This window comes from Anser anser, assembly GCF_964211835.1.
Source record: "Anser anser genome assembly, chromosome: 7".
Classification (NCBI taxonomy): Eukaryota; Metazoa; Chordata; class Aves; order Anseriformes; family Anatidae; genus Anser; species Anser anser.
Genome location: NC_139727.1, coordinates 20,302,983 through 20,329,767, shown reverse-complemented (window position 1 = coordinate 20,329,767; position 26,785 = coordinate 20,302,983). Strand labels below are relative to the sequence as shown.

The window sequence follows — 26,785 nt, the reverse complement described above, 5'->3', positions numbered from 1 at the left end:
AAGGAGGTTTTGAAGGGAGCGAGTTCATCCTTGTGGGGGAACCCCAGTAATGTCCTGATCCAGCTCGGACATAGATTTGATTCGATGAGGAATACACACAGAGTAGCTCATCCTCGCTGTCTCTCTCTCTCTTTCCTACCTACCCAGCTATCAATCAATGTAACTAGCTAGCTATCTACTTACCTATCATGTGCCTTCTTAATCACAGTAGGCTTGCTAGTGGTGATTGCTGCTGATCTGTAATAAACACAGGGTTTTAGAAAATAAAGCCTGCGTGTCCTTGTGTCCTTGTCCGGAATCCTCCAAACCCACTGTTGCCATCTCTATACAGCCATGGGCCGCCTTGTGGACTAAGTGCTGGAGGTGACTTGTTGAGGCTAAATGTTTGTCCGCTTCTTAAGAGAAGGTTCAGCGTTGAGGAAACTTCCAACGTGAGATGCGGCGGATATGCAAGGAATCTGTTCCAGGATGGTCCCCTTGCCAACGTAGCCTGCAGCCTTAGGTGCTGGTAACGCCACGGGAGCTTGGTGTGCTGACTGGAAGAGGGATGGCGCGGAGGGTAGAGCGCAGTGAAGGCTCCGCAGACAGGCTCTATGCTGTCGCTGCAGGGAGAGGGAAGTGGATGGTACTATGGAGTTGACAGATTGCATGGCCAGCCCTGAGTCTAACTGCCAAAACATGTCCTCTGGGTGAACTTTGCTCCTTATAATCTCATCATAATGCCAAAACACACCTCCATCCCAAAGGCTACCCGCCTCCCAAGGTGCGACCACCCTTCACTGAGCATGCCTTCTGAATTTCTCTGAGCCTATACCTGTAAACAAAAGCGAGAAAAATTTATACCAATCACAACGAAGACACGTATGACTAGAGTCACTCAGGCTCCACCTACAAGTAAGAAAATAGTCTAAAAATGGCTCAAGAGAAGGAAAATGGAGGGCAAGTCACCATCACAGACAAGTTGGAAGGCCATCGCTTACTTCTGGGATCCGTTGACAGGCTGAACCTCTCCCCTCCTCCACCTCCTCCTCCACCAGGGACGCCTATTGGGTGAGATTCGAACTCTTGGTTATACCGAGTGCTTCCCTGGCAGTCCTAACATTCTCTATGGCATTGTTTCATAAGTCAGCATTGCGTCATATTGTGATTGTGTTTGTCACATTCTTGGCATTTGCACATGCTTTTGCAGACAGTGTATATATCACCGGCAATCCAAAAGAACCTGTACTCGTGTTGCTTCAATAAACTACACCAGTCATTTACTGGACTGAAAGCGTATTTTGCTATTTGTGCATCCCTGATCGGGATAATTTCATAGACTGAATGGAACTGGACTTACAGCGCCAAATTGGGCATCACTCAGAATCTAAGCCCAGCCGCCCCAAGCCCCTCTGAGATCTGAGTACAAGCTGAAACGCAAGCCGGCTAGGTCCTGCCAAACTTCCTTACACTTTAACGCAACACGGGTAAATCCCGCTGTTGCATTGTGACAGCACCCACGACCTCACCCAGCCTGACAGACAGACCCTGGGCTTGCAAAGCCCATCAAAGCAAAGCCTGCTTCACGATTTCCCGATTGCTCAGGCTCCTTTTTCTCAACGACCCTGCATTGGCTCAAGTCTTTGCAAAAACACCAGACTCGCAGAGGGTTTGGGAGGGGCCTCTGCAGGTCATCTGCTCCAAACCCCTGCTCAAGCAAGGCTGCCTAGAGACGGGTGGACACTGGGCACCACCGGAAAGGGCCTGGCTTCGTCTTCTTTGCACCCTCTCTTTGCGTATTTATATATAGCGAGGAGATCCCCGCCGAGCCCGCTCTTCTCCAGGACGAACAGTCCCAGCTCTCTGTCTCTCCTCGTAGCAGAGATGCTCCAGTCCTGCACCCAGGAGTGGCTGGGCTGCCGCTCACTGGACTCCCTCCGCTCCGTCCGTGCCTCTCCTGCACTGGGGAGCCCCCAACTGGACCCAGTCCTCCAGGTGTGGCCTCACCACAGCTGAGCTGAGAGGAAGAATCACAGCAAGCTGCTGGCAGCGCTGCTCCTGATGCAGCCCAGGGAAAAGCCACTGCCAGGGAAAACTGAGGCTAAACCTCGTCGGAGTACCTCAGCCTTCTCCACGTCGATTGTCACTAGTTCTCCTGTCTTATTTATCAGGACAGTTGCGTTTCCTTGAATCTTCCTCTTCAGAACAACAAGGGCTTCCTCTGCAGAAGCCCTTCCTCTTGCCTAAGTCAGCTCCACCTCTGCTTTGGAGACCATTGCTCTTCCAGCTCCTTGTCTGCAGAGCTCCTTTGCAGCTGGGCACTCCCGGCATGGCCTGGTGCCTCTGCTTGTTCCTCCCCAGGGGCACGACTTCAAACTTCCCCTTGTTGAACCCCATCAGGTTCCGTCAGGCCATTTCTCCTGCCTGTCCACGTCGCTCTGGCAGGCAGCATGACCCTCTGCTGCATCAGACACTCCTCCCAGTTTGGGATCATCAGCAGACTTGCTGAGGGTACACTCTGCCCCATCGTCCGCATCGTTCATGAAGACAAAGAGAGGATTAGACGCAGTGTTGACCCCTGGGCTTCACCGCCAGTTCCTGGCGTAACACTCGGGTGACTCCTCCCCCGGTGATGGACTTTGCCTCTCCCGTTGCCGGACCTCATGAGGTGCCTCTCAGACCAGGTCTCCAGCCTCTCCAGGTCCCTCGCGATGGCGGCGCAACCATCTTGTCTACCACTCACCCCTCCGCGTTTGGTACCAGCTGCACACTTGATGAGGGTGCGCTCCGTCCCAGCAAAGGACACGCTCCTCACGCCGTAGAGGAACGCCCCCCACACCCCTCCCACAGCCAGCAGAAAGGCAAGATGGCAGGCCATGGAGAAGAGCAGCCCAGCACTGGCACTCGCTACCTGCTCTACCGCAGCTCTAAAGGGCTGTGGTGTGGTCCTGCCTGGTGACAAAGAAGGCACCACGTGAGAAGCGGAGGTTCTGTCCTGGTCTCTTGCCGCCAAATACTATTGTGCCCGAGTGAGAGCGTGGCTCGTCTTCCCAAGGAGCACGGGACATCTCCTGACAGTTTTCTAGCCATCGCTTGGGGCTGGAGACCCACACCGGGCCTCAGAGCGTCCCCGGACCTTTCCAGACCAGCACGGTTGCCTCGATATCTTGCTGAGTGACAGCTTGAACCACGCGGTGCCACCCAACGCCTGCTGCCTCAGTCCCATGCTCTGGCACACCGGCCCATCAGAAAAGTTGCCTTTCCAGCCCCTGGCCACGTAAGGACAGCAACTTTCCTCTTTTTGGTCTGTGCTCCACCAGTGACCGAGAGTAGGAACGCCAGGGCACATCTCTGCTGTCCTCCTTTGTCTGCCCTTTCATCAAGGAGCGTGACGGTGTTTCAAGGCATCACCAAGCGGTCGGGCAAGATGCCAATGGCCGCGACAACACTGCAAGGAAGGCTACGTTTCTGCAAGTACAAGGATGTGGGGTCGTGACCAGAGTCACTTACACACCGGAAGCTTTTTCCCCAGTATCGCGGATGCCAGGACGTGGATGACTCGCACCGAGGTTCACCTGAGGTTTCTTACAATGCCTCAGCACTTTTTGGTGACTCACAGGTAAGCGCAAGGCGGTCTGCTGACACCACCTTGCAATTAAAGGGCACTGCATGTGCCTCTCTGTCCCTTAGCGAGAGCAAACAAGCCAGAGCCTCTGGGTCAGTGACCGCAAAAACAACCCACCGGGGAACGGTGCCAAGATGACTGTGGCTCTGCAACACAGTGCTGAAGCCAACAGATTCTCCTGGCTACGGCTCACTTTCGGGCATGACTCAGCAGCCTCCTTCATCACCCTCCAGGGCCTCGTGGAGCTCTGGCCTCTCCTCAGGTGTGGAATGAGTACGGCCAGTCAGGTAAGGCACGGGCTGCGCCCTTCTCCAGGAAAACACTCTGACCTTCCCTGGCTGAAGGCAACAGCTGAACTGCCCTTTGCGTGGCACCAAAGTGCGTGCATCATCGAGGCCGGAGGGGAGCAGAGACTTGCCATGGGGAGGCCTGACCCACTGCAGCAGTTGGCCTCAGGGTCCCTCGCCCTGCACACACACAAGGGTTTCTATCCAGATCGCAGGGGGCCTTGCCTGACCGCCACCTTCCGCCCACCCCAGCGGATCTGAGTCTCCTCCAGGCTCTGTCCTGCACTGGGACAGTCCTCCTACAGAGGCTTGCCTGTGCTCTGAGCTCCTCCATAGCCTGCGGGCACCGCTGTTGCTCAGGCTCGGCCTCCGCCTGTCAACGGGAAACGCTCGAGAGGTCCCTTCATCAGCGCTCCACGGGTGAAGTCCTACGTGGTGGCCATGATCCCCAGCAAGGGGAGGACGAGCGCAACACCTGCTCGTGGCCTGAATCTTCTGCACGTCCTCACCAGCAACTGCAATGAGCCCTCAAACGGAGAATTGGTCTGAGGCAGAAACAGATTTGCCCTCAAACAAATCTCTTCCACCTTACGTGGCACAACAAGACAGCCAAACAGTTCAGGGGAAGGAGGAATGTCTTTCATCTGCCAGCAGAGCTTTGAAAGCCCAAATTACCCTTTCTGCCTGTGCTTCACGTTCATGCCATTTCAGCTGCCTCAGGGCTCTGGGCTGCAGTATAAGAAGGTGCCCAGCTCCCAGCTGCTCTATCCTCTGCTTGGGCCTTCCTCTCCTCTGTGAAATCGGTAAGTCTCAGTTCAGTTCCCTTTGCCTCTTGTCTCCTCACTGCTCAGAGTGGATTTTGTGGAGAGGGCTGCACTCGTTTTCCTCCCCCGTCCTCCGCAAATGGCCTGGACCGACAACCGCGCCTGACTTCTCTTCTGGGAGGGAACGTGGGAAGGCGTAGCTTCTTTCACCTGAAACGGGGCTTGGGTGGCCTTCTTTGCCAGTCGTAGCTCTCTTCAAGGCTCCGCGGGTACGGCCGACGCTCTCTAAACAATGACCGGGCTTCTTCCTCCACCATCCGTGGGGAAGCAGCGCCCTTGTTTCATTCTTAGCGTGATGAGGAGTTCCCAAAGGAGACCTAGACCAACCCCCCCCCCCCGCACCCCAGACGTCTTGCGGTATGGTGGCTAATGTCCTCAGGAGCCCCGTTGTCTTCTACTCAGACCTGTCCCCCGCTGAAAGAAGTGGGAGAGAGGAGTTTACCTGACAAGACCAGGGTGCTTGGGAGGGGGAGGAGACCTGTTTGAGAGAGCAAACAAACTGAGGTCCAGATGCTGGCAGAATAAGTTGCCTTCTGCTGGGAACGGCGGCTGATGAGCAAGACCTTCTCAGCGTGATGGCGAGAGGGAGCCTCTTGGTCTGCGGTAGAAAATCTTGCCCTGTCTGAGGCACTAGCAGCAAGGCTAAACTCAACCGATGAGAAACAGTTTGCATCCAGTTCCTCCTACCTTCCTCGGGAGCTGGTGAACCGAGGACTCGCTTTTCCCTAGCAAATTTTCCAGCGCAGCCTTCAAGGCGGAGCAGAACCCTTGTTGTAGGCTGCGAAGGAAACAGCCTTGCGGTCTGGAGATGTACCCTTGGAAATGGAGCAAGCGGAGGCTGGAGAGTGCCTCCACCGGGCACGCTGGGGAGAGGCGAGACAGGCTGGACAGGAGCTTGAGTTGCACAGGGGGAGCCTCCCCCTCTGCGATCACCCTTAAGCTACCAACAGCTACCCACCGCATGCCCACCCAAACACCCACAAACACCCCCTCTGGTGCCACTGCAGGGCCTTCAACAATCGGGTCGTGCTACCAGAGTGCCTTGTGCTGCACAACTGCTGCATTGTGCTGCGCTGTGCTGTTCTGCCCAAACACAGCGTGGCGCCGTGGCGGACCCTCTTGCCGGACATAGCTTGCCGGAACGAGGCCCCTTGCCAAGGTCCTGCTCTCCGCTGAGCTCCCAGGTCACGAGAGGAGCTAAGCCGGGAGCTGGGGGGGCCTGAAAGGGTGCGACAGCTCACGCCTTCTGCTCCCTCCCGCCTCCATCTTGCAGGGTCAGCTCCCTCCTCCACCAGACATGTCGTGCTACAGCCCGTGCCTGCCAGGTGCCTCCGGCCCAGCCCCGCTTGCAAACAGCTGCAACGAGCCGTGTGTCCTCCGGTGTGCTGACTCCAGCGTTGCGATCCAGCCCTCGCCAGTCCTGGTGACGCTGCCGGGCCCAATCCTCAGCTCCTTCCCTCAGAGCACAGCCGTGGGATCCACAGCATCGGCTGCCGTGGGGAGCTCGCTCAGCGCTAGCAGCGTGCCCATCAGTGCCGGGGGCTCCCTGGGCCTGGGGGGCTTTGGGTGGTCAGGGCTGGGCCGTGGGCTCTGCGGACCTCTCGGACGGGGCAATCTCCTCTGCTAAAGCCCGTCCATCACCTGCCTGTGGACGAGCACCACAAGCTTCCAAGGGAGCCCTGGAGCCAGCCCTGAGAGCACGGCAGTGGTCTGCAGAGGAGCCAAGCTTCCGCCTCTGTGCCTGGAGGCGGGTGCCTGTGCCAGCCTCCTACTTCTCCTCATCAGCCTGCCCTCTTTCCCACCTTTACTCTCCTTTGCCTTGAAGGGCAATTGGAAAAGAAGCACCCCGGGCATGGGGGTGTGCCTTCAGACGGGAACACTTCTCTGAGCTTTCTGCATCATGGCGAATGCATTTCTTGGTCTTGTGGTGGTCTTCTTCTTTGCCTTTTTCCCATTAAAAGACTCTGTAGATTAGAGTTGGTGAACTGTCCACTTGCCTTGTCGTCCCTCCCGGCTGAGCTTCCCGGGCAGACAAGGTGGTGTAAGGGGCACGGGGAGCATCCATGCCCAAAGCCTGCTCCGAGCATTAGGGCAGTTCTCGGAGCTTTGCCAAACATCCAAAGTGCATTGCCTGAGCTCTCATCTTTTGCATGTTCCTTTGATTTTCTCATTAAAGACATTGAGCATCACCTTTGGAGTCTTGTTTCATTCTCCCCTCTTCGCACAGCCCGGGCAGCTGAGTAGGCAAAAGAGTTCCTTCCTTTACAAAACCCCGTTTTGTAAACGCAGTTTGCGGGCTTGGAAAGAGCCTTGTCTTTCATCCTTCGCACTGGACATAAGGTCATTTGTGGGCTGAGATCTTTTGGCTGCAAAATGTCCATGAGCAGGCTCTGATCTCTAGGATAGCACACGTTGTACAGACAGCTTGGGTTTCTAAGGCCCTGGAACTGTATCTGTGCCAAAGTGGCTATCCCATACCCACCTTTCTGTTATCATGCCTGCATGACCCAGGCGCTGGAATCAGTCTGTCATGATGGTACCAGTCCCAAGTACACAGCCCTTCTAGGAGTTGTCTGTGGTAGTGCAAGAGAGCCCCACCCCTCCAGCTTTGTCCATTGGGACATGAAGCCTGGCCTCTGCACCATTTTGCCCTTCTCAGTGTCTGGCCTTCAAGGCACAGAGAGTCTCAGCTTAGGGGAGCACTTAAGGAGCAGCAGCCGCAGAAGCAGCAAAAGCAGAAGCAGGAGCATCCACATTAGGAAGATAGGAGTAGCAGGCACAGTAAGTGCAGCAGCAGGAGCAGTAAGTGGAAGAGTACCAACTACAGCAGGAGGATCATGATCAGCAGGATCAGCAGGAGCATGGGCTGGAGAAGGATCAGCAAGAACAACAGGGCTAGAAGCAGCTATTACAGACATTGCAACTGGCTGATGAGGTCGATGAGTGGTGAAGGTGATGCACTGCTAATCAATTCATCGTACTCTCCGTGCATGGGTTCAAATCCCAACCTCATTGCAAGCCCAGCCAAGGTTGTTTCTCATCTGTAGCACTTGGCTTCTTTTCAGCCTCTCAGTGAGGCAACATGATCTTTGAGAGCAAGCCCAGTTGCAACTCAGAAGACCAAGGATCCTGACAGGCGTCATGCCTGTTTCTTCTCAACAGTTTCAGAAGATCCTGGCCACAGATGTGTGTTGTTTACTGACATCCTTCTGGTTCTGGGGAGAGTGAATAACCCTCAGGAAAAACTTTATCATCTCTGAGGGCTTGCTACAAAGGACCTGAGGCCAATCCTGAGAAGCAGAAGTCTGCAGGCCTTAGCAGAAGGTCAGAGCGCAGATATGCCTCCACCAAGTCAATCACACACAGAAAGGAGGACTCAGAGCTGGAGAGAAATCCTGTTGTATGTAGGGATGGGGGCTCCCAGGCCTCTCCTGTAGATCATAGAGTCATTAAGGCTGGAAAAGGTGTCCAAGACCTGGACCAAAGATGTGGTCCAACCTATACCACCAATATCACCCACTAAACCATGTCCCTAAATACCATGTCCAACCTTTCCTTAGACACCCTCAGGGATGGTTACTCCACCACCTCCCTGGGCAACCTATTCCAATGCCTAATCACTCTCTCTGAGAAGAAATGTCTCCTCATTTCCAACCTGAACCTCCCCTGGCGTAACTTGAGGCCATTCCCTCTAGTCCTATCACTAGTTACCTCTGAGAAGAGGCCGACCCCCAGCTCCCCACAGCTTCCTTTCAGGTAGCTGCAGAGAGCAATGAGGTCTCCCCTGAGCCTCCTCTTCTCCAGACTAAACAACCCCAGTGCCCTCAGCCGCTCCTCACAGGACTTGTGTGCCAGGCCCTTCACCAGCTTCGTAGCCCTTCTCTGGACATGCTCCAGGGCCTCGATGGCCTTCTTGTAGTGAGGGGCCCAAAGCTGAACACAGTACTCGAGGTGTGGCCTCACCAGAGCAGAGTACAGGAGGACGATCACCTCCCTGGTCCTGCTGGCTGCACTAGTCCTGACACAAGCCAGGATGCCGTTGGCCTTCTTGGCCACCTGGGCACACTGCTGGCTCATGTTCAGGTGAGCATCGACCAACACCCCCAGGTCCTTTTCCTCTGCACAGCTTTCCAGCCACCCTGCCCCAAGCCTGTAGTGTGGCATGGGGTTGTTGTGGCCAAAGTGCAGGAACCAGCACTTAGCCGTGTTGAACATCATCCCCTTGGCCTCTGCCCATCGACCCATCCTGTCCAGGTCCCTCTGCAGGGCCTTCCTACCCTCTGGCAGACCGACACTTCCCCCCAACTTGGTGTCATCTGCAAACTTACTGAGGGTGCACTCAATTCCCCCATCCAAGTCATCAGTAAAGATATTAAAGAGGAAGGGCCCCAACACCGACCACTGGAGAACACCACTGGTGACCGGTCACGAGCTGGATTTCACTCCATTCACCACCATTCTCTGGGCCTGGCCATCCAGCCAGTTTTTAACCCAGCAAAGAGTGTACTTGTCCAAGCCATGGGCTGCCATCTTCTCCAGAAGACTACTGTGTGAGACCATGTCAAAGGCTTTGCTGAAGTCTAGGTAGATTATGTGAACAGGTTTTCCCTCATTCACAAGGCAGGTTACCTGGTCATAGAAGGAGATGAGGTTGGTCAGAAGGAGATGAGGTTTGTCCAATGTGGCTTTGCAGTGGGTCTCTGTGAAGCTGCTGTGTGCTGATTCACACACATCCCTGCCACACCAGGGGAAGTCAGTGGGGTTGGGACTTCATCCAGTAAGGGAAAGTCAAGCTCTTCCCTTCCAAGAACTGCAGAGTTATGGCTTCACAGGTCTTGCCTCTTATTCTTCTCGTTCTGCTCGGGAAGTGGAGAATGCAAGAGAAAGGAGGACCTTGAGGCTTTGGAGAGTGACAAAAGAGGCTGCTGAGTGCTTCCCTGAAAGTCAGACAGAACCAAATGCATTATATTTTTTAAGCTCCTTCAAGCACAGAGACCCCTTAGTCCAACCTACCTATTCATGCAGGGTCAGCTTGAGCTGGTGTTCAATACACAGTCCACAGAGTTTGGAGTATCTCAGATTTGTATACACAACTTCTCTGAGCAATCTGTTGTAGTGTCTGACCAGTCTCACAGTAAGAAAGTGTTTTCTTATATTGACATGGAATTTCATGTGCCTAAATCACTTGCCGTGGTGATCAACTCTTGTGTCTGAACGATCTGCAGCAGAGTGAAGGTTCACACTGTACAGGATGTTTTCCTCTACCAAGGAAAGCCTAGGGTGACAGAACCACTAACAGCTGGCAGCTCTCAGGAGAGCAGCTGATGGGGCTTGGGCAGTGCCAGGAACAACAGTGGCCAACCCCCACGCTTACAAAAGGAAGCCCTAGAGAGCACTCCGACCAGGGAGGACAATTTATGACGCAGTGTGTGTGGAAGGGCACAGGGAGGACACCTCTTTGAAAGAAGGCTATTGTACCGTCAGAGTGGGACACTCAACACACATTTAACCCAAGAACCGGGGACTGCTCAGTGGTGATTTGCTTTGCTCAAGGGCACTCCTCCTACCTGAGCCTTAGGGCAGAATGTGCAGAACTCATCCAAGAGTAAAGCTCCAGCTGGGGGTCTGCACCATCTACACCAGTGCTGGCTGATGCCACCATCCAGATGGAGCTGCTGAAGGGAAAGACTGCAGTGCACACCTCAGAGTGGAGATAGTGACTAGATCTTTCTCCTGTGGCAGGGATAGGCAACAGACCTGCCTGCAAAAACGTGCCCAGGTGGAGGACCTCCTGGATGGCTCAGCTGCAGGAGGCAGTGAGAAGGCTGTGTAATATCAGGGAGACTCAGGAGGACTTAGCTGGTTCCAAGCGTAGTCTGTAATGGACCCATAGCCAAACAAACAGAAACTCCCCTACAAGTACACAGAGAAGGGAGGGAGTCCAATAATGCAGAAGAATGGAAGCTTGCAGTGGCAAGGACCAGCAGGAGGAAGAGGCTTCCCTCACAGCCTGGAGTGCCCTTGCAGAACTGCTTCACTGCTGGCTGGACTGAAGAGGAAGGATCCGTCACATCAGGGGAGACTCGTGCTGACTAAGCCAGCCCAGTCTTCTCCCTCTGTAACAACCAGGGACACCAAGAAAAGGCAATCATCTTGTGATAGTTGTAGGCGACCCTCCTCTAAGAGGTATGGAGGCATGCATTTGCTGACTTGACCCACTCACAAGACAGGCATGTTACCTATCAGGGGCTCGTATCAGGGATGTCACCATAAGACTTGTACAGCTCATTGACTATTATCCACAGATGTTGTTTCATGTGGGTACCAGATGATAGATGATAGTGGCCAGAGAGGAGAACTGGCCGCTCCAGGGTGTTGTCCCAGGACCAGAGTCCCTAAAGCCAGCCACGAAGACTGCTAGCTACTGAAACCCACCCCTGGCCATATCCCATCCTGGCTGGCCCACAGAGTCTGCGTGGGCTGAGCCAGGAGAGAGGAGACAATCCCCCAGGAGCTGCAGCCCACGGAGCCTTGGACTCTCTGTGGATGGCAAGAGGAGAGCAGATGGCTGGAGCCCCACAGCTGTGCAGGGTCCTGGAGGTAGCAAGGCTGGGCTTGGTCCTACCACGGCCTGGCACCTCCAACTGCTGCCAGTTGCTGCTCCTGGCCTGCCCTAGGGAAAGGCGGCATGCCAGCCAGAGCCTCTGGGGACAGAACGGAGTGAGCCCTGTTACTTGGGCCCTGTCCTCTGGCCCCTAGCCCCACAGGAGGAGCTGACACATGCTGGGTGCTCTAGGCACAGCAAGGGCATGGGGGCCTCCAGGCCAGCTGGGGCTGAGGGATCCCAGCTGCTGAGTGTGTGTGAGGGCAGTGGCTTCCCTCTCTCCTGGCTGGTAGGCTCAAGGTGGTAAGGCACCGGCATTGCTGGCGAACTGCGGGACCTCAAGGTCTTACAAGAAAGTCCCTGCCTGACTGCCTGAGAGCTTGCTCTCAAATGTGGCTGGCTCCCTGCCTTTGAAAAGTTCTATTTTGCACCAGCCCAAACTATGTTTGCCCTTTGAAAGGCAGGAGTGAAGGGGCACCTCTAGCACTGCTAAGATGTTTTGCATTTGTCACTTAACCCAGTGCTGGTAACACAGCAGCGTTCAGTGTGCCCTGCCATCAGGCAGGACCCCCTGACACAGTGAAAACTAAATAACCAAAGTTATTAAGCAGGTATTCTTTATTACAGCGCTGGGTGTGGGGGGGATCGCTGCACCTAACACACACACACCAAGGGTTACTGGCAGTGTGCTTATTTTAGTGGGCTAAATACATATTCATTTTATTTGCCATAAGTGTCTTGCATATTCATCAGGTCTCCGAAGAATCATTAACATAGGTTCCCGCCCCTATTCGCGTGGATACTGGAGTCCTTGGGTGATCATCTGGCGTTCTCTGGTGGTCTTTTGATGAAGTCCAGAAGTCTTCCTCACTGCTGAACTTCTGACATTTCCTTTCTCTGACAGAATTCATCAGTCAAGCCAGTTATTGCCGGTTCCGTTATCTATGCATACAGTCTTTTACTCGTGTCTATTTGGGGTCATTAACATACAATTGTGCTAGCTAAGACCTACGGAATCAACATCCTTTATCTTGTTCCCTGTCTCACCCCAGGCCCTTTTCTACAGATCTGCCTTCCAACTAGTCGCCTCCAGCACATCCTAGTGCGTGGGACTGCTCCTCCCCAGGGGCAGAGCTTTGCGTTTCCCTTAACTGAACCCCACGAGGTTTCTCTCAGGCTGGTGAGGTTCCACAGGTTGTCAACACACCACCGATTTCGTGTCGCTTGCGGCTGTGCTAAGGCTGCAGGCAGCCCCCAAGCTGCAGAAGGCCTTCACCAGGCTGGTGAAGAACATTTCCCCTTCCTAAATCCACGCAAGCAGCTCCTGCTGCCTCTCTGGCGAGCCCCGGAGCCCGCTGCGGGAGACCGGCACCGCCCCGCGCCGCGGACGAGCCCGGCCGCCTCTGTTTCTCCCGCTTGGTGGCGACAGCGGGGCGCTTTGGGCGGCGCGGCCGGAAGGGCGGCCGGGCCGAGCGGTCTCGAGATGGCGGCGCCGCTGCGTGTGTGAGCGGAGCGGGCTCGGGGCGGGGGCAGCCGCGGGCGAGGAGGCGGCCGAGGCGCGGCGGGGTCGCGCCGCGGCAGCCGCTGAGGTGCTGTCTCCCGCAGGCTGGCGTGCGGCGACGCGGAGGGGCGGCTGGAGGCGCTCTTCGGGCGGGTCCGGGCCATCCAGGACAAGAGCGGCCGCTTCGACGTAAGGCTGCGGCGGGGCGGGGGGAGCGGTGCCGGGGCGCGTCGCCCCGCTCGGCTCCCTCCGTGGGCGCGGGGCGGAGGCTGTCCCGGAGGTGGCTGGCCGTCCCCCCACGGCCTGTGCCGTGCCCGTGGGCGAGGGGGCCGGCGGCGGGGTCTTCGCAGGCCGTCGGCCTTGCTGGCCATGTGCCGAGGTGCTGGGGGAGCAGAAGGCTGCAGGCAGGGCATGCGGGAGAGCAACTCTTCCTTTTTTAGGTTTAAATGCAGTAAAGTCTCCCTTATGCCTTTAGTTCTTGGCATCAAAGAGCAGAGAGGTGCTTCCTTGCTAAATGAAATAGCATTGAAGAGATGCGTGTCGTGGTGTGGTGAAACATCTTCCTGAGTGTACCTTGCTGTGGTTCTGTAGCAACTCTCACTTTGTGCGATGTTTTTAGATGCTTTTGTGTGTTGGGAATTTCTTTGGCTCTACTTCAGACACTGAATGGACAGAGTATCGCACAGGGGCCAAGAAAGGTAAGGAAGAAGTTGTTCTGGATGGCATATGCATTAATGTGCTGGGGATTGTCCTATTTAGCAACCCACTTACCTGCTTCATTGTGACAGGTGTTTGAATTCAGTTGTACAGGTTGCAATGTTGGAGTAGTTAAACGTAGCTAAAGTAGGAAAATGCTATGCAGGAGGGAAAGATGGGTTTATTTTAAAATCAAACCCATTCCGCTACCAGTCCTGTGCTCAGAAGTATGAGGATGTATGTCTCCAAGTGGTCCTTCCATGGCTTGGGCATCAAAGGTGGTTTTCCACCAGCGGGTATGAAAAATGCTGCGTGGGCTTCTCTGCCTCTTTCCACGTGCCTCTTACAAGGGAGGTGCTCTCTCATGATGCACTTCCATGAGTATTTGTTCCTCTTTCCTTTTCAGCATTGCTCTGGCTCTTAACTCTGGCACAAGGAGAGCCAGAAGGGAGCTGGGGTTCTGGCTTTCCTGTTCATCTCTGCTTCTGTGTCGCTCCCCAGAGTTACACTCTGGCTTGTGTGAGCTGTCTGGATGACAGTTGTCCTGTATGCAGCTCGTAGATGAGGACTTAGCACAGGGAGGCTAATCAGTTTCTCGTATCATTTGGTGATGGGAGCTGGAACTTCAAGCACAAGTCTAGCAAGAGCTGTGGCAGAGTTGCTATACTGCTGCAGCTCTCTGCTCCAAAGTAGGAAGCTATCGCTGGATTTCATTCAGGGAAGAGCTTAGTATGGCCTGACCATGTGAGGTGTTGACAGGCTTACTGCCATGCTGGTCTGGCAGGAAATCTACAGGAGGTGTCTCTGACACCAGCCATTGCTTTTTCCAACTTTTAGTAGCCTGAGGAAATTGATTTATCCAAACAGCATAAGTACAATCTTTACTGATCACTTAGTTGTAGAAAACTTAAAACTGGTACTTCACATTGTTTTTATTTTTAACATATATCCACTAGTTCTGGCCTTGCAAGGGGTATGGTTTGTGTGCATGTTGAGAGGGAATCATAGAATGGTTTAAGGTTGGAAGGGACCTTAAAGATCATCTAATTCCAACCCCCTGCCATGCACAGGGACACCTTCCACCAGCCCAGGCTGCTCAAAGCCCCATCCAGTCTGGCCTTGAGCACTTCCAGGGATGGGGCATCCTGTTCCAGTGCCTCACCACCCTCAGAGTAAAGAATTTCTTCCTTATATCATGTAACAGGTTCTTCTGCCAAGTGAATCAAAACTATGATGTTCTTGACCTTTTCCCCTAAGAAAAATGGCAGTGGTTTGCAGGTTTTCAATAGCCATAGGAATTTAGATCAGCTTAAAGTGAATCACCAGGTGTCCCTGTGTTGTAGTATTTACTTAGCGTCACCCTAGGCAAGATGTGTGTTCTTAGAGCTGTGGATCACATAGGAGCAGATGATGCTCGTACATAGAACATCATATGCAGATGGCAGAGCTAGTTGTAGTTAAACCAGAGGTTGCTCTCAGCTGGTGAGATAAGCATTTTTTTGAAGCAGCAGGCTTGGGGGCCTTACTTTGAAGGAAGTTTACTTACTTGTTCTGGGCTTATTGCTTTTCAGCCCACTGCGAAGGAGGGGGTGTCTGGATGGTGAATTGATGGCTGTGATTCCTAGTATATGTGGACTGAGCTTCTCTTAATGTACTTGACTTACACCAGACCAATTGCCTTTTCTCCCTCAGCTCCAATTCAAACCTTTGTGCTTGGCGCTAATGACCAAGAGACTGTGCGCTATTTTCCAGACGTCAGTGGCTGCGAATTAGCTGAGAACATCACCTATTTAGGTAACATAGTTGAGTGATGATGCTTTCATGAAAGTTTTGTGATTTTCTGCTTTTTCTTTTCCATTCTCTTTTCTGGAAATTTTAAGATGGTGTTTTTTATTCTGACACTCAGACAGGAGTTGAACTTCACATTGAAAGGCTGATATTATCTGCTCTGTAAAATGGGAAAAAGCAGTTTTTTATTGTTTTCTAACACTCTCTGAACTTCGCTAACCAAAATAAAGAGTGGTTTAGAGTCTTGTGTGAGAACAATTTATTCCTGTCCCGTGTCCATCTGTGTGCGGTGAAGGTTTCGTACATGAAGCATGATTTTGTTGTGTTGTAAGATTGTATTGGAGTAGCAGAGGTAAGTATCATCTTTAAAGGTAATGAAGCTGTAGCAAAATGAAAAGCTGATTTCTTTCTAGAATGCTGCCTGACAAAATAGTAACAAATGAAGGCACTTGCAGTTGGCTTTTTTTATTCAGTCTTTATACCAAGCTTTCGATATCTATTGATTTTTGGGAGGTAAGGTAGCAGTGAGGAAAGAAAAACTGGGAGTTGTCTAAATGTCTTCTTCACTGTCATCGGGGTTTGTTGCACTCTTTGTTTGTTGCCATTGCACTACAGCATGTTTATGAACACAGAAAATGATCTATCCATAAGTAAAGTTTCAGTCAAAGTAAGGCAGGACTGCTAAATTTGGTCCTCTGTTTACAACACAAATGAGATTCAAACACTGCAAGTAATCTCTTAAGTGCTTGCCTGTGTGTTCATGCAGGCCGTCGAGGTGTTTTCAGCAGTACCTCTGGACTGCAGATTGCATACCTGAGTGGCACTGAGTCCCAGGATGAGCCAGCTCCTGCCTACAGCTTTAGCTCAAAGGATGTGACAGAATTAAAAACATCTTTGTTATCAACCCCAAACTTCAAGGGTGTGGATATATTGCTGACGTCTCCATGGCCCAGAGATGTGGGGAATTTTGCCAACAGTCCGGTAAGTCTTGTGTTTTTTGGTGGAATGAGTTTCCAGATAAATTTAACAAATGACTGCCTTTCTGCTTGTTCTGGCTGTTAGCAGAAGGACCCTTCTCTTTGCTGGAATTTACGTAGGTAAGGGCTTTGGGGGATAATTGCCTAAAAGAGCTTTCTTTCCATGGAGATTACTAGCATTTGTGTAGAAAAGTTGGGGTCCAGTAAGTAAAGCTTACGGCAAGGTGCTGTGCTGAGACTGTGAGGCTGTACCTCCTGGCAATGCTGCTCCCTTGGAATCATTATTTTCTCAGCAAAGTCTTTCTGAGTCCTACAGACTTGACCCCCCTGGGATCCTGGCTTTGCAGTTGGAAGGCTCAAGTGGAAATGTTTGGTTTGCCTTGGCTGTACAAAGGCAAAGCCCGTTGCAGGAAAATGACCCCACAAAAAGCCCAGGATTGCAGTTTTCTCCATAGTCTTCTGTAAGCCTTCAGGCTGCCAGGGCGCTAATGCTGTTTCATCAGATATAAAATTCATCCTAATCCTTAGATGTCTTTACTGCTGTCTCTGGAGTGAGTAATCCTTGCTCATTCTATAACTGGTCATGCTTTACCTTAAACTTAGGTTTCTGGTAATTTTTATTTTTTTTTTAAGGAAACATCACAGTTGTGATAATCATGGAAAGGCTAAGTTGTTATTTCCTTGAATTTTGTTTGTTGTGTTTTTTTTCCTTGTACATATATTATTTTCTTTAATAGTCCCTTCATGGCACTGTTCTGTTCTTGTAGCTCTGCACATTTAATCTAGTCAACATGAGTCTCTTGAACCCCAAAGCAGTGTTCTAAAGCAGGACTTATCAGTGGGTTTAAGTAAAAGCTGCTTGCTCTGTTTTTACAGGTTACTTCAATCCAGCGTTGAGAGCTGGCTTAAATGAAGGTGATGGAGGAAACTGCTCTGGTTTGAGAGTCATTTTTTCCCTTCAGTTCTTTAATTGTTAGAGGAAACTTGTGTCAGGCTTACTCTGTACTTTCTTTGTCCTGGTGCCTCTCTTGACAGCTGTCCTTGTCAAACACAGGCTGCCGGTTAAAACTTGCCTCAGATATAGAGAGTATCTCTCGAGCATTTTTCCCTTTGGCACTGCAAAATCCAGACGTATAGAAATGTTGCTTGTGAAGAACCTGATCCAACCTTCGCCTTTTGTGGATGTTGCTATGAGAGGGCCACAAGTTTTTTTCCAGTATGTCTTTTTCCCTCTCCACCCAGCATTCTTGATACTCCTGAACTTCAGCTTTACCAAAGTAGCTGTCAGTTTTGTCATTTACATCAAAGTTGAATCCCAGTCATTGGGCCATCTCCAAGGGCTTGCTAAAGTTGAGAGTGACATTGGATGTTCTGTCTCTTCTTCAGCAATGAAGTTAAGGACAGATGGGGAGGGGGATTTGTGAAATTTCAGCGTGTTTTATCTTTCTGTGATGGAAAAATCAGAGTAAACAGCTTTCTTTTACTCACAGCTATTGCTCTGCATTCAACTGGATGCAGTTATTGTGGGGCCATGCCGTTAGTCTCTGAATGCTGTGTTCTAACCACCTCCCTTATGACTTGATATCAAGTCATCTTTCTCCACTCTTCAAAACTTTTCAGGTGTTTGTGTTTATTTCCTTAGGTCAGTTGTACTAAATGGTCTGATTCTTCCTCTGTCAGGATTTTGAGGGTGTTGTTTAGTTTGTGTACAACTTACAGTTGTAACTGTTGCTCGGCAGAAATGACTTGCCAGTCATAACTCAGATGATCTGAAACCTCCCTGGAGAGGAATGGTACATATGACAAACGGACAACTTTTTGCTTCCTCTCAGCATCTTCTGACATGCAAAAGGGAGATATGATCCTCCCTGTAAAAGCATAAAAACTGTCTTCCCAGGCCCCTCAAAAGGAAAACATCTACAAAACAATGAAACAAATAAAAAGGCCAACCCCACAAGACTAGGTGGTTGGAGAGAATCAAGATGTAGGGGTGTTCTACATTCAAGAAAAAAAATGTCTAGAAATCCACATGGGGATCCTCTGTAGTAGTTCAGCATATTGTTCTGATCTTGGTTTCCTTCAACATTAATTTCTGAAAACGTACTCACTTGGATTAAGAGATGAATATGTTAATATTGCTATTAAAATAGGCATCTTACTGAAATGTGTAGTTCAGGACCTGAAGATTTCTGTAATAAGTCTCTGAGATTCCCTTGTTCTCTACTTCTCAGTAATGAAGTGACTTTTCAGGTTAATAAGGAACAGACAGGGCAAAAATAGCCTTCACCCAAGAAAATAGTTTCAAGTCTGCTCTTTGTTGGTATTTTGGTTTGCTCTGATGTCTTAGGGACAGGAGTGGGATAACATTTTGCTTCCTCAGGAAACTTCAGCATTTTCTTATTTGCTTGACTCGTGGACTATAGCTCTGACATTCTGGGCATGTGCTTAAAACTCATTTTAATGATTTTGATGTGTGTTGGTGTTTGCCAAAACTCATTATATGCTGCACTGGCTTCACAAGACCAAAAGAAGAAAAAAAAAAAAGGACAAATTTGAATTGGTGAAATGAATAGATGCAAACCTTGAGCCCACAGAATGGAATAAATGAGTAGGCTTGGGTTGGAGATAAGAGATGAAGCCATTTTTACTTTCCTGCTACGAGGAATAGCAACAGTTGTAGTTATAACCTCTAAGTTTCCAGCAAGCATTTTGTTATAAAACAATTTCTTTTCACTGTAACCTGACAGAGTTTTTAAAATAAAACTTGTTTTATATTTTGTAGGGAAAAATAGATACCAAGAAATGTGGTTCCACATTAATATCTGATCTAGCTGCAAGTCTCAAACCAAGGTATCACTTTGCTGCATTGGAGAAGGCCTATTATGAAAGACTTCCTTACAGGTTTGTGAGACCCTCTGAAATCTCACTTATTTTGTAATGAGAGTTCAATTTTTGAAGAACACAGGAGGAAATCTCTAAAGTAATTTTATGAAGTCACGCTACCCCTTTAAACCTCTCACTTTTTTCAACAACGAGTCAAGATTGTTTCTCAGATATCTCTTATGACCATAATGCCTGCTGCCTCAAAAATTGTGCTATTGTTGATGATGCTGATCCAAGTATATCGCTGTGAATCTGATGCCAATTTAGTCGCCCTGTGTCCTATTTCAAAATCGTTCAGTCTAATTTAGGGGTATATCTCTAAAGTGTATTGTGGAAGAGCTCTCATATGGTTAAGAGTTTGGTGTCTTCAGTTATAACTTCATACACAAAATGTGACTAGTGACATAAAGAAGGTGTCAGAACAACCTACAAATAAAACTAAGGCTGTTTATGTGAATGCTGCTTAATACCCTTGCCACAGCAAAAACACTTGGGAAATGTAGTTGTTTTCAGTCTAGTGAATTGTCCTCTTGGCTCCATGTTTGGTCTGCAGTGAGATGCCATTTTGGTCTGCATAGCTGTTGGTCATTAGATCCCATGAGTCTTTCTCTTCTCAAACCTTCTCGTTCTCGGTGAAAGCCTTGATGTGTTTGATGTGGTATCTGAGTGCCTTCATGGAGGGCATGTGGTTTTCTCACTGTCCTTTACATATGTGCCAATACAATCACATTTTGTTTCCCTACAGAAATCACACAGTGCTACAGGAGACCCCACAGCATGTGAGCAGGTTTATTGCTCTTGCTGATGTTGGCAATACAAGCAAGAAAAAGGTACTGGCACTCTTGAATCTTTCTTCGTTTCTCAAGTACAAATAATAGGGCAGTAACCCCAAATTTGGCTAGTCGGAAGACAGTGTAAATCACTTAAAAGCTCTGCTGAAGTGGAGGTGTCTCACTTGAGTAACATCATTTGCCCATCATGTCAAAAGGGTACCGACTGCAAGATGTATTCTGAGACACCTTTGTTTCTCTCCACCTGGTCAAAGGGCATTTAGCTGTGAAGACTGCTACAGAGGAAAATGGTTAGAAAACTGCCATTCCTTCCCCTTCCTCAGCTGCTTTATGTAATTTTCCCTTCCCATGAGCTGCTTTAGGAAAAAAGCAAAGTTCTATGAGAATCCTTACAAATTGCTTAAAATATCTTCTGGGGTGAGATGGGTGTTTTGTTTGTGTTTTTTTTTTTTAACCTGTTTCTCTTCTCCCCTTAAGAAAGTTACAGAATATTGGTATAGAGGGACATGTTGGTAGTTTAGAACTGACCTCTTCAGAGCTACTGTCGTAGCAAAAGCTTCTTGCATTTGAGCAGTCTGTTTTCTTTCCAGTATCTCTACGCATTCAGCATTGTTCCGATGAGCTTGATGGATCCTGCAGAGCTAGTGAAACAGCCACAAGACGTCACAGAAAATCCATACCGAAAGTCACGAAAGGAGGCACAGAAGACCAAAGCACTTGTGTGTGCAGAGGTACTGCTGCACTCAGCTGCTCTGGTTTCACTCTGTGCTCAGGTGTTCTTTCTTATATTACTGCTTGATCAAATGATTTCAGACTCCATGTGAGTCTGCTGTGAGTCTAGCCACAAAGAGATAAAGCCATCATTTTAGCACCAGCTGTGAAGTCAAAAGAGATATGAATCATCTGTAGAATTGAGCAATTCTGAATGTTGGACATGAGGCTACGCAGGAAAATGTAGCAATTTGGGGCAGCTCTTCCATAATTCTTTCCCCAGTTGAGGATATGTATCCAGGCTGGCAAAGACTATTGCATGACTCAGAGAGCTGAAGCTGTCCTGATCCAGGATATTGATGTTTTTCTAGATGGCTACGCACTTCTTCAGGAAAACAGCAGATTCTTGTATGCACTGTGACTCTCTGGGATGCAGGTATAATGAATGGGTTTTGATTTTCATTTTCTAAACAGGAAGAACCAGCGTGTCAGTTTTTCTTTGATTTGAACAAACATCAAGGAAAGAAACGTCCCTCAGATGGGAAAGAGAGAGGGAACCCGCAACCTAAGCAAGCTAAAAACCCCTGTAAGTCTGTGGATGCTTTTTTTTTTTCCCTAAGAGCTTCTTTGAAGGCACTGGGCCATCTCACTCTTCATTTTTTTCAGGCTGTTGGGCTATCTATGATATCACTTTGCTAATGTACTAGGTAATGTAGGTATACAGAGGAATGAGCAATCCCTTGTTTCCTAAAAAACTGGCAATAAACAGATGAAAGAAAAGTCAAAAATACAGTTTAAAAGTTAGTTGAACTGTGAGTCTTGGGCTAATGCCATTTACCCTGTGAACCAGACTGGCCTCTCAACTCGACAGCAGGCAGTTCTGCAGACCAGCTTGTTCTGTGGGACATAGCGTGCCCTTGTACACGTTCATATAACTTCCAAAATCTTCTGGAGTTTCATGTTGTACAAAGGGAACCTCAATACACTGTTTTGTTTGGAAATGAACCCTTGTCTTGGACCTTTGGTTACCTCCCGTGGTTCTTGAGAGAGCCCTATCATGTATTGCATTTGCAAAGCTGATTGTTCCTGTACAAAGCTTGTGGAGGAGGGTGTGAATGTAGTGTTTGACCCTAATGAGAGGCCTAGCTTATCAATGCTGACAGTTTATATTAAAGGTCAGATCAAGTATTGCAATTCGGGTGTGAATTCAGATGTTTTGAGTGTGAAGAATAGGCCAAAACAAGCATGTCTGTTTGACAGCATCTGTCCTTATATCTATACAGTAATTCTAACTCATTTTGATTTGTGTTTAAATTGAGTGGTGCTTTTTTATTAGTGAGCTGTAATCACGAAATTCTTGGACATAGTGCTCTTCCAGTAAATCAGAGCACTCAATGGGAATGGCATTCAACAAGTTTGTGACTCTGCCACCTGCAGCTCTCTTGCTGGAATTTCCCAGAGGCATCAGTTCTCTGGCCAGATCCTATTTCCCAGGGCTGTGACCTTTTGACGTCTTCAGCACTGCACCAACTGGGAAAGGTGGCCAGAAAATTCAGCTCTGCCAGACCTTGTTCTGACCAATGAGCTTTTATCCAACACTTATTCTTTTTCCTTTCCCAATAAAGCACAGCCCACGGGGCCCTGCTGGTTCTGCCTTGCCAGCCCAGAAGTGGAGAAGCACTTGGTTGTCAGCATTGGCACGCATGTAAGTACCCGTAGCAATTTCCGACATGAAGCAGAATCATGCTAATGCGTGGCAATATAAAATACCTGTCTCTAATTTTAAATGTTAAAAAAAGAAGCAAACAAACAATCTGTTTGGAACTGACTCCCTATATTTGTTTTCAGTTACTTCGCATCCCCCCTACAGAAGACATAGGTGTATAGGCAGAAGTCTTTTCAAGTACGAAACGTGGCCCTGTTTTGCTCCATCAGCAGAGCTGAGTTCTAGAGCCTGAAGAGTTTTTGCTGGGGCAATCTTCATGATTTGCTTCAGTTACTAATTGTCAAAACTTTTCCAGTATGAACTTGGTGTAAACTGGGACCTTGCTGACAAGGGGATGCACTGTCTGGTATTATGCCAAAAGTCCCTGCATTGATTGGTTCCAATATTGTCGCATGTAGATTAAGCGGAAGATGAGACAGCTTTTAAGTCAACATTTCAAAGTACGTCTTGGAGACTAATTAAGTCATTGGTACATTTACGTTGCCTCAAGTTGTTGCTACTGTATGGAATAATCCACTTCAAACTGCTAGGACACCTTTGTCCATGTTTTTAGCTTAAATTTTCAAGTGGATTTTCCTGTCATGATGAGAAATTCTAGCAGCAGTGGTAAAGTTCACTCAGCTGTTTTCCTGCAGGCCTTGCATTCTCTGGCATTCAGAAGAGTGTTATTTATTTATTTATAAATTTAGCAGTTCATTTCTCTTTCTCATTCCTCTCGTAATTTATTGATTGCTATTGAACAATCCCTAATAAGTGACATGGGGTAAAAGACTGTACTATTCCTGAGGTAAAACAGCTAGGCTGGGGGATACCTAGAGCGCAGCCAGAGAGCACAAGTAAATTTCCACAGCATACCAGTAAGTGTTGCTTGCAGTGAGTAACTGTTGCGTATTGTGTCACTCTAGTGTTATCTTGCGCTGGCCAAGGGTGGCTTACTACCTGATCATGTGTTGATTTTGCCTATTGGGCACTATCAGTCAGTGGTTGACTTGTCTCCAGAGGTGATGGAAGAAGTGACCAAGTACAAATCTGCCCTGAAGGAATTTTTCAGAAGCAAGGGGAAGAGATATGTTTTATTTGAAAGAAACTATAGGAGTCAACATCTGCAGTTACAGGTATGGTTTTAGTGTAACCTTAAGAGAGTATAACCTTGCACTTGAATAAATTGAAAGAGAAAGCTCACCTTCAGCTTTCCCTCTTCATTCTGTGCCTTTCCAGAGTACAGGGAGAAGTCATTCTGCCCACAGATAGAGGCAGAATAAAAATAAAACCAGTGTGATGGTTCTGCCACAGCCCTTAAATTCTTCCTGGTACAGCAGCACAGTGTTGACTGTGTTGAGTGGATAAGGAATACTTTTCCCTTGGACCTGATTTTAAAAGCCCACAAGGTTTCCAGACAAGTTACGAGACCTTGCTCCTCCTCTGATAAGCTCCCATGGATACAGAAGCTCTTGATGCTCATAGTTTAACTGGAGTAGACTGAAAATCTAAGGATATATGCAGAACTCTGGTCATTGTCATGCCAACCCTTTGGTTTTATTTTCTTTGTATATCGGTCAGTGGCCTGTTGTGGTGGCTTCTGGATTTGGCAGATCTGTAACTGTATCAGAGCGGCCTTGAACTACCACAGAGATCAGAAAGGAGGGAGGCTGTGCTGAGAACTTTTTCAGACTCTTAGTTTTTAGCTTTTTGTTCACCTCCGACAGAAAATCTCTCATAAGTTTAAGCCTGTACAGGGAGGTGCTCACCGTTCCTGTTTGATGATGTTGATCAGAACTGAGGAGCATACCAGCTCCAATGATGGATTGATTTGCTTTTTGCAAGTCAGTTGTTTCACTCATCTCTTTGGAAATGTTGTCTCCCCTCTCCAGGTAATTCCTGTCCCATTGGACTGTACTTCCGAAGACATTAAAGAGTCCTTTATTACACAGGCACAGGAGCAACAGATTGATCTATTAGAAATCCCAGAGCACTCGGATATCACGCAAGTATGAGACAAGGTTTCACTTCCACTTTACTTCACCTCTGCCCTGTTGGGGCTTCTGTTTCCCCATGAGATCACTTTGTGGGGTAAGATTAAGCTGTTGGAGGCAGACCATGGTAGACTTGATTTGGAGCCCCCATGCCAGATGTGTTCTGCCCAGGTAAAGTTCCTGCAAACAATGTAAGATGCATTGTTTATCTGAAAATTAAGTGGTTTGTCTGCCTACAGCATTTGTTGACTACCCTTGGAGGGCCTAAAGCACAGGTCTTCTTTCCATTTGACAGACATCTGTGCTTCTAGGTTCTCTTAGCACTTCTATCACAATGCAGAATGCTAAGATGTCCTCCGGTTTCCTCAGCATGGCTTTTCCTAGAGGCAAAACTCAAAATACAGCTAAGACAAAAGGGTGAGGCACAAACATGACTCAAAGGGCAGGGATTTAAGAAATAGCCCTTGTCATGTTACTTCAGCTCTGTGTAAGGCTTGCTGAACTTACTCCTCCTGAGATCAACAACCCCTTTTCCAGTGTCACTAAATATCAGGTAGTTTTAATTTCCACCAGATAGGAATTTTAAAGAAATCCTCCTGTTACAGTGAGAGAAGTGAGTCAGCAGGGACTTGGGCTTCTTCTGTGTGTACCAAGTGGTCACAGGGAGTCCATATCTGCAGCAGGAGCCTGAAACAGCATGCACTGTGCATGCTGGTTGCTTTCTTAGTCATTGCAATTGCTTATAGCCACCCTGGCAAGCTTTGAGGCCAGTTTCTCATCTGAGAAGTGCAGATGTACTCTATTCATGTAATTTTCCTTTCTTTCTCTACAATATGGCATATTAGCATGGGATGGCTTAGCCAGGCAGTTCTGATAATTTGTACCCAAGCTCAGTTATTTAATGTCCCTGTAGTGCTATCTGCAGAATTAAACTGCAACAAGTATTATAGTAGTGTACTGTCCAGTGCCCTGTGTGGCAAGGGTAGACAGTGAACCCAGCAGAAACCAATCATAGAATCATTTAGGTTGGAAAAGATCATCAAGTCCAACCGTTAGCCTAGCACTGCCAAGTCTGCCACCAAACCATGTCCCTGAGCACCACATCTACACATCGTTTGAATACCTCCAGGGATGGGGACTCGACCACTTCCCTGGGTAGCCTGTCCCAAGGTTGCTTCACAACCCTTTCAGTGAAGGAATTCTTCCTGATACCCAACGTGAACCTCCTGTGGCACAACTTGAGGCCATTTCCTCTTATCCTCTCGCTGGTTGCTTGGGAGAAGAGATGGACCCCCACCCCACTGCGGCCTCCTTTGGGGTAGTTGTAGAGAGCAACGAGGTCTCCCCTGAGCCTCCTTTTCTCCAGGCTACGAAACCCTAGTTCCCTCTGCCTCTCTTCATAAGACTTTTCAATCCACCACTTCCTTATATTTGGAAGTTAACTTTTTGAGATCTCCACTGACGCGGTTTGGAATGCGTGCTGCAGTCTGGGTTTGCTTGTTTTGTTGGGCTCCCATCTAAAAGTAATGGAGCCGGAGACTCTTGCGAGGCAACGCCTGCTCTTTAGAGTAGCTACCAGACGTGCATAGGCTCTGCATGCGTTTTCAAACCAAAAGGCTTGAACTTCGGGGTCTGTATGGTCTCGGAGAAGTGCTGGGGGAAACACGAGTTCCCTTGGCACCTAGGGAAGCAAGTGGTGAGGAATCGGCAGGGAAACCCATCCCAGGAGGGCATCTGCTTTGGCGATCGGAGCGCAGGCCTCAGCCTCCTGCTTCCCCTCCCCGCAGGTAGCGCGGCCGGGCACGCCGTACTTCTACGTGGAGCTGGACACGGGCGAGAAGCTCTTCCACCGCATCCGCCGCAGCTTCCCGCTGCAGTTCGGCAGGTGGGCGCCTCCCTCTCCCTTTCGCCCCGCTCCCCCGGCCCCTCCGCCGGCCGCTGCCCGGCGCTGAGGCGGCCCCGTTGTGTTCGCAGGGCGGTGCTGGCCAGCCCGGCCCTGCTGGCGCTGCCGGAGCGCGCCGACTGGCGGCGCTGCGCCGCGGGGCGGCCCGAGGAGGCGGCGCAGGCCTGCGCCTTCCGCCGCGACTTCCAGCCCTTCGACTTGGCCCCGCCGGAGTGACGCCGGGGCGCCGGGCGGGCGGGCGGGCGGAGGGGCGGGCGGGCGGCTGGCGGCGCTGACGCGGCAATAAAGGCGGAGCTGCCCGGGCGCGGAGTCGGCTGCGGCGCCATGGAGCGGGGCGCGGAGCGGGGCCCCCCGAGCAGCGGCCCGGCGCCGCGCGGGCAGCCGGCGGCGAGCTGCGGGCTTTGGGAGATGCGCGACCGCCTGGGCACCGGCGGCTTCGGCAACGTGTGCCTCTACCAGCACCAGGTGGGGCCGGGTGGCGGCGGGCGGGGGGCCGGGAGCCGGGGCCGGGAGCCGG

At 49.9% G+C, this 26,785-nt stretch overlaps 2 protein-coding genes across 3 annotated transcripts in view; both read left to right on the top strand.

Moving 5' to 3' along the window:
* The first annotated feature begins 12,663 nt into the window (after positions 1 to 12,663).
* Positions 12,664 to 26,571, top strand: CWF19L1 (CWF19 like cell cycle control factor 1). Of its 2 annotated transcripts, XM_083844856.1 has the most exons (14): positions 12,664 to 12,822; positions 12,925 to 13,009; positions 13,440 to 13,518; positions 15,209 to 15,310; positions 16,071 to 16,285; positions 19,064 to 19,182; positions 19,910 to 19,994; positions 20,546 to 20,686; positions 21,141 to 21,252; positions 22,292 to 22,371; positions 23,298 to 23,507; positions 24,264 to 24,380; positions 26,153 to 26,250; positions 26,340 to 26,571. In XM_083844856.1, the coding sequence occupies exons 1-14, from the start codon at positions 12,803 to 12,805 to the stop codon at positions 26,482 to 26,484; spliced, it is 1,608 nt and encodes a 535-aa protein (XP_083700982.1). In that variant the 5' UTR covers positions 12,664 to 12,802; the 3' UTR covers positions 26,485 to 26,571. The 2 variants fall into 2 exon arrangements, with proteins under 2 accessions (XP_083700982.1, XP_083700983.1); XM_083844857.1 differs by lacking the exon at positions 26,340 to 26,571 and having other exon boundaries at positions 24,264 to 24,392; positions 26,153 to 26,246.
* Positions 26,534 to 26,785, top strand: part of CHUK (component of inhibitor of nuclear factor kappa B kinase complex) — a 29,628-nt gene continuing 29,376 nt past the window's right edge. Inside the window, exon 1 of the mRNA XM_083844855.1 lies at positions 26,534 to 26,733. Coding sequence (XP_083700981.1) covers positions 26,593 to 26,733 — 141 coding nt within the window. The 5' untranslated portion in view covers positions 26,534 to 26,592. The remainder of the gene's footprint in view (positions 26,734 to 26,785) is intronic.